We start from the raw sequence: 7,216 nt of genomic DNA on the forward strand, positions 1-7,216 counted from the left end.
GAGGAAAAACTCCCCTTTAACAGCAAGAAAACCTCTTAAAGGAGGAAGGAAAAACTCCCTTTTAACAGCAAGAGAACCTCTTAAAGGAGGAAGGAAAAACTCCCTTTTAACAGCAAGAGAACCTCTTCAAGAAGGTAGGAAAAACTCCCTTTTAACAGCAAGAAAACCTCTTAAAGGAGGAAGGAAAAACTCCCTTTTAACAGCAAGAAAACCTTTTAAAGAAGGTAGGAAAAACTCCCTTTTAACAGCAAGAGAACCTCTTCAAGAAGGTAGGAAAAACTCCCTTTTAACAGCAAGAAAACCTCTTCAAGAAGGTAGGAAAAACTCCCTTTTAACAGCAAGAAAACCTCTTAAAGAAGGGAGGAAAAACTCCCTTTTAACAGCAAGAAAACCTCTTACAGCGGAAAGAAAAAAAAACTCCCCTTTAAGAGCAAAAAAACCCCCTTATATTATGTCCCTTTAACACAAAACAGAAAAAGTAAAAATAAAAAGACCTGAACACGCTGTGACTCACTATATACTGTACAGAAGTTGGAGTTAAAGCTAGAACACAAAGTGGGGATTTTAGTGTTTGCTCAGTTTCACAGAGCTCTCATTTTTTTTCTTTTTACATGGAGAGATGACTTCACATTAATTCCTCAAATGCCTGAAACTCCTTCTCTAATGGAAAACACCTTTTGTTTTGAATACTTACGATCCCATCTGCTGTACATCCCCCCCCCCCCCCCACCTCCTTCCATTTTCTCTCCCCTCTCGCTTCCTGGTCTGATGCGATTGGCCGGTTCTCCGTCAGTACATTTCGGAGGTATAAAACCACTGCTGTGGGTGGAGACAAAAGGCAGCCTGCTGTCTGACACTGTAGGACACTGCTATAAAAAGTCTCCTGCCTCCCAGTTGAACTGCCGTCGGATCTTTTAGTATTCCACCATGTGTAAAGGACTTGCAACCCTTCCTGCAACATGCTTGAAAAGGTACGTTTATTTGTAGTTTGAGCAACAGGCTGGATATAAGTGTTTATTTTCTGCAAAAGAAATCACTGTAAATGTCATTTTTGAGTGGCTTCAAATCAACAATTAAATACAGAAAAAGAAGAAAAAACGTGATCGAGTAAATTGTTTGTGTAGATATTATCAATGCAAACAAACCGAAATCTTCTAAAAGTGCTTCCCCCCCCCCCCCCCCGCCGCCCTCCCCCTCTGCTTCTCCACAGCGCCAAAGACATCAAGCACAAAATAAGCTTCTTGCTGCAGAAGCCCGAACACCAAGCGACAGATCAGAAGCAGATGAAAGAGAAAGCTGCCACGAGTGCAAAGAGGTCAGAGGAACTAAATCTCTGTTTGTTTTTTCATGTTTGTCTGCTTTGTGTTTTTTATTCTTTAAAATCCCACATGAAGCTAATCTTCAAGGAACTCAATCACGAGGATTATGCTTAAAGTTCTACAAGTGGTCCATTCATATGTGTTGCATTAAAAGGAATTCATGGTTTTGTATTTCCAAATGGAAGAATTGTGAAATGTGAAGGCGACGTATGAACAGCCCAGAGGAGGATGGACTTTCCTCAGTTATAAAAATGATTTCATGGAAATCTTTTATCAACCCTACGACTTTTTATCCGCCTTTATTAAATCCAGTCACTTAAACTTGATCATCAATCCCCGAAACTAAATGACATAACAATTAAAAACAAGCCGCCTCTTGGCTTTGACTTCAACCCGAGCGACTTGAGATTTGAATCCTCGGACTTGATGACAGGCTTAATGGGCTCTCTGTGTTAAAAGGTGTGTGTGTTGGGGGGGGAGGGAGGTGGGGAGGAGACCTTCAAGCCTGGATGAGTCATTTGAACTTGGAGAGTTTGCTCTAATGCATTTGCTGGAAAGACATTTTATTTATTGTGAAATAGACAATTTGCTGCTTGTTTTTTTTTATTACTATTTTTTATTTTTTATAATATATATAGGCATTAACTTTTTTGGGGGGGGTTCTGAAATCAGTCCATCACTTTTATGTAAGTGTGAAAATGCAGGTAAATAAAGTATGTTTGGTTACCATTTCTGGTAGAGCTTTATTTTGAAATTCAATTACCTCGCTGGAAGCCTATTACCGTTTTCTTTTCTTTTTTTTTTTTTACTTTATGTGACATTTAACGCTGACAACACTCAGCCTGACCATGCCTTCTTTTTCTTTTACTAAGATGTAACGCATTCAGAGGCAGTTATAGATAATCAATATCCAGTTTTACTGCTGTAATTGGCAGAATCGCTCCCTTCGTGTACAACACGATGACATGTTGGAAAACCTCTCTGCACTTCACCGTCATAACTAAAGTAATGAACATGTGTATCAATGACCAATTTCTAACTGCGTCTATAGTGATCGATCATTTCTCATAACGCCTGTTGTTCCTAAGAGCGATGAAATCTTTAAGGCGGTATTATTATTCTAGAGGCTTTTACTTTGTAAATGTCAGATAACGCATGCTGCCGTGATTAGATTATTGATCATTGATTCGGTGCAGTGTGATTTAGTTATCTGACAAGGATTCTCTTTTTTTTTTTTTTTTTTTTTTTAATCGATGTTGTAGGGATGGCTGGAAGTCAGCACGGTGGTGCTACAATAATCATCCTATTAAACCTTATTCATTCACAGTGGAAAATGTTTAATGCAAAATTGGGAATGTAAAACCATACCAAACACCCTCCTGCAAATATTTTTGTGTCTTTTACTGTACTGCAGTACATTGAATAGAAATAAATATATGGGAAATCCCTACATGGAGAGTCTAAAAAAACCACATTCTTTATCTGTGTTTGTTTTAGGACGTCCAATACGGCCGAAGTCGAGAAATGGAAGGAGTGTTTCAGTCATGTGATGAGCAGTGACAGTAAGTGTTACATCAGTTTTCACACCTAAAACTAAAATCCCAAAGAAAACCAGAAACTCAAGCTTCAAATCCAAAAGAAAGCCCAGAGGACTTAAAAAAAAAAAAAAAAAAGTCCTACAAATATCGCCGCTAACCGCCAGGGAGATATTTCGGCGTTTAGTTTAATTCTCAGCGGATTGTTTCTCTGGGTTTATAAAAAAAGACAACGACCCACAAAATAATAATTCTCATGTGACACGATGCTGCTGCATTCATGAGATCAGGAAAGGCCGTGACCTTTTGCATCCATTGCTGATAGTTGCCAGTAAAAGTAAAAAAAAAAAAAAGAGAAATAAAAGGGCGACAATGCGGAACAGAGAAGTGCTGAATGAGTTAGCATCGCCCTGCAAAGATCATCTGACAATTTAATGCCGTGATCCTGATGTTAAAGGGAAGTGAAGGACACACACACACACACACACACACACACACACACACACACACACACACACACACACACAGAAACTCTTGATGCATTCTCAGGCTCTAGTTTTTCTGTTACGTGTCACAAGGCACTACTGAGCGGCCCACTCAGGTCACGCTGACCCGTGCAGAGAATATATGTGTGTGTGTGTGTGTGTGTGTGCTTGAGCCTTCTCAGAATCCCAGTGTGTGTGTGTGTGTGTGTGTGTGTGTGTGTGTGTGTGTGTGCGTGTGTGTGTGTGTGTGTGTGTGTGCGTGCAAAAAAAAACAAAAAAACATCGGAGCAACGGCCTTGCGGGAAGCAGCCGAGTTCTGACCCGCTCCTTTCCATGACCTCATCCCCCAACATCACCGTCACGTCTTTTCTTCTGCCCTCACGACTACATCCGTCCCGCTCTCATCGGCCCGATCGGATTTTGTTTGTCACAATCGTTTGGCCTTCGAGCTTATGAAACTCATGAAAATATGACATCTATATTTGTTATGCGCTCGTCCATTAACTGGCTCGATTACTGGAACACATCACACGGGGATGCAATTCTAATATCTTGTTCAAAAAAAAAATAATGTAATAGCCCAGTTGAATTAAAAAATGTTTTTGCTGTGAAGCAATCCAGCTGAAGTCGTGTAATTCTTCCCCGCGGACAGCCGACGCCAAGCCTGCGACGCCGCGACCCGTCCCGAGGTCTCAAAATGAATGTTTTCATGGTTCGTTGTTGTTTTCAGGAAGCCGATGAGCAGTTCGGAGCCGAATCAAAGTTTTCCCGATAGGTAGTTACTCGCATTTTAGCTGGCTTTGAGCAGGTGTCGGACTCCTTCGTCACTAGTCTGGCAACCAAGTGTGCCAGACTTCGTGTATCTAGATTGTCGCATAAATATATTTCAACAATTATCTCCGTCCACGCTTCCGAAAGCGCATTCGACACTAAATGGAAACTTTTTTTGTCTTTTTTTTCCTGTGTCAGCGGGTCGTACGGTCTTCACCAACTTCCTGAGGTCAGAGTTCAGCCAGGAAAACATGGACTTCTGGATCGCCTGCGAGGACTACAAGAAGACTGCAGCTTCCAAGCTGGCGAGCAGAGCCAAGCAGATCTACCAGCTCTACGTTGAGGAGGACGCCCCTCATGAGGTCATTACTTTTGTTTTGTAAAACAAAGTCACGTTGTGTAAAACCTCAAAGAAACAAGAAATATTTCCCAAACAGCATCATTTATTGCCAAAAACGGTCTTTCCTTGTTGCTTTTTTGAAACGAAAGCCCTTCCGATGGTCTTCTTCTGTCAAGCTGCCGAAAGATTGAGTCTCAGCACCTGAAACTTTTCCTCTTCTCGCGCTGCGTAATTTCAGGTGAACTTGGACGCGGCGACCCGAGAAGAAACGAGGCGGAACGTGGAGAGCGCCTGCCCGTCCTGTTTTGACGGGGCTCAGAAGACGATCTACAACTTGATGGAGAAGGACTCCTACAGGCGCTTCCTCAGATCCGACCTGACCCGGGATCTGTGTCGGAAACAGAGCGGCGCCGCTCGGGAGAAGACGAACGAGAAGAGAGGCTGGGCCGGCGACGACGGCAGGCGGGCGTTGACCAACGGAGCCTAAAACGGGAAAGAAAAGGAAGATTTAAAAAGCAGGTGGCGAAAGACTGAAACGGTGTGAGAGGGCAGACGCTGACAGCTTTGTGTCCGGTGTTCACAAGACGAGGAAGAACCGACGTTACCAAGGTGACTTTTGAAAGGTTCACATGAGATGCGTTTTTCTTTTTGGACACTTATATTCGCCGTTTATTTCTCTGCGTCTTTGTTATTCAAAGGTCCTCTTGTGAATATATATATATATATATATATATATATATATATATGTATATCCAAGAAAGATTTATGTAATATTTCCCATTTCTGCATTCACCATCAGATCTCATGTATTTTGAGAGGTCGATCTGAGCGCGTGCAACATAAAACCAGAGTGCGTAAAAAACCCAAAGCTTTTGCATTCGTCTCCGTTTTGCTTGGAAAACGTCAATCTGATCTTCCAGATGGCGACGAGGTCACGTTGATCCTCAACAGAAATCAATCTCCAAAGATGCACCTTCAAAACAACGCAGCTTCCACCGAAACGTCCCGTCAGTGGAGCGGCACGGGTTGTTTGTTTGAAGTCATAACTATGTTGAATACCTGCATGTCGAGAGCCTTTATGTCATGACCTCGGCAGGAAGGATGACCGACCGAACAGCGTTGAAATGTTGGCGGCGTTTGTTGAATTTAAAGATTTTGTTGTTGTTGTTGTTGTTGTTGGTACTTTTGCAGTCAGTCTCAGTATTTTTCCCGTCACACTGAGTTGTGGCTTCACATCAGCTACGAGGTCTTTTTTTTTTTATTTTTATTTTCCACTCATTAGTTATTCCACGTTTCTACGACAGCAGACGGATGATTTTGACGTCACAACGGCATCGTTCAGACAGATGGCTTTTTTTTGTTTTTTTTTGTTTTTACAATTTCGCGTGTCCAGACATGACCAAGCTATCTGGTCACCGTGGTAACGATATACGGTGACGTCGGCTTTCCGCCGAAGTGAGAGCAGGGTCATTTATTTCAACGTCTGTCCTCTGACTTTTGGTCTGGTTGTCCTCCGACGGCGGCAAAAATCTCCGCCCTCTGGTCGCGCTCTGCTAGCGGTAGCGTAGATTCTGCGAATTCTGAACGAGTCACAAAGTTGTGCTAAAAAAAATAAATACAAATAAAAAATAAACATAAAAAAAACTGGTGTTGTATCTCGAAGTGTCACCACGGTAACAACTGTCATCTGTTGTTCTATTGAAATGTATTCCGTGATAATAGAAAACTACTGTATGTCGATATTTATTAAACGGTGTCTTGTGTCCTATTTATGTCATATGTGTATGATTATTTACAAATTAAAATTGTGTCGGATAATCAGAAGTTAGAGTTTGATGATCTCCACGAAAACGTCACCAAAGGATTCATTGTCTGTGCAGCAGACTTTTATTTTATGATCTCGACCACAAGCTTGACTTTTTATGACTAAAATCTCCTGATCTCCACAAATGAGTTTTATTACATACATATTGTTGTCTTTTTTTTTTTTTTTTTTTTCCCAGTCTACCACAGACTGTCCAATCATCCATAATCATCAGGCGGAGGGAGGTCTCGGCTATCTCCGGCAGTGATTGTGTCACGTCTGAAGATTACAGATGATTATCAGTATCAAACAATATTATCTCATCATCTTCGGAGGACGCTTGGCACACAAGAAAGAAAGATGGTTTTGCATCGGGACGACTATACTTTTCATGATCAAGACAGAATTCAGATCCAAAACTTGATCAATTTACTGGATTACTTAATAAATGTAATCTCCCTGCGCATTTCAATGGGCTTTTGCTGACAAAAACAAAACAAACAAACAAACAAAAGAAAAAGCTCAGTGGTTTGCTTGAAGCTGTTTATTTCCCACCCAGATTGTTCGGCACAGTTTTGAGCATCTTTTCATTTACAGAAACTGCTTTAGACGTCGCGGTATGAAAAGCCGACGAAGGTTTAAATATTAGTGAGCCCAAACATCAGAACTGAATGTTTTGTGCAGAAACCTGACTTTGTGCCTATTTAAGGGCAACACATTCGTGAGCATGACACACCAATATGGTAAATAACAGCTCCTCCGCATTTAACTTAGACGGATGGCGAACACGCATAAATATTTACCGTCTATTAATTCTGGCTTTGCTGCTTAGAAAGAGAAAAAAAAAAAAAAAAAAAAGAGGAAAAGATGCCTAGAAAGGCTTTTTTTTTTTTTTTCTAGAGGCAGAATATTTGCTCGGGTTAATAATTCACCAACTCTATCACAGGCTCTTCAAAGTGGAT

At 41.3% G+C, this 7,216-nt stretch overlaps 1 protein-coding gene across 1 annotated transcript; it reads left to right on the top strand.

Annotated features, from left to right (window-relative positions):
- The first annotated feature begins 855 nt into the window (after window positions 1–855).
- On the top strand, window positions 856–6,218 carry LOC138200382 (regulator of G-protein signaling 4-like). Its single transcript, XM_069152985.1, has 5 exons — window positions 856–971; window positions 1,211–1,315; window positions 2,817–2,881; window positions 4,309–4,472; window positions 4,689–6,218. Exons 1-5 carry the CDS (start codon window positions 928–930, stop codon window positions 4,935–4,937), a joined length of 627 nt encoding a protein of 208 aa, XP_069009086.1. The 5' UTR covers window positions 856–927; the 3' UTR covers window positions 4,938–6,218.
- The last annotated feature ends 998 nt before the right edge of the window (window positions 6,219–7,216 follow it).

This window comes from Embiotoca jacksoni, unplaced genomic scaffold (genome assembly GCF_022577435.1).
Source record: "Embiotoca jacksoni isolate LCO1_2020_lvr unplaced genomic scaffold, fEmbJac1.0.p SCAF_19, whole genome shotgun sequence".
NCBI lineage: Eukaryota > Metazoa > Chordata > Actinopteri > Embiotocidae > Embiotoca > Embiotoca jacksoni.

Excerpts from the sequence above, each read along its gene's own strand:
- LOC138200382 (XM_069152985.1), top strand. The coding sequence starts at position 928 with ATGTGTAAAGGACTTGCAACCCTTCCTGCAACATGCTTGAAAAG. Across the intron at positions 972-1,210 it reads CCTGCAACATGCTTGAAAAG|CGCCAAAGACATCAAGCACA; the intron begins GTACGTTTATTT and ends GCTTCTCCACAG. Across the intron at positions 2,882-4,308 it reads TCATGTGATGAGCAGTGACA|CGGGTCGTACGGTCTTCACC; the intron begins GTAAGTGTTACA and ends TTCCTGTGTCAG.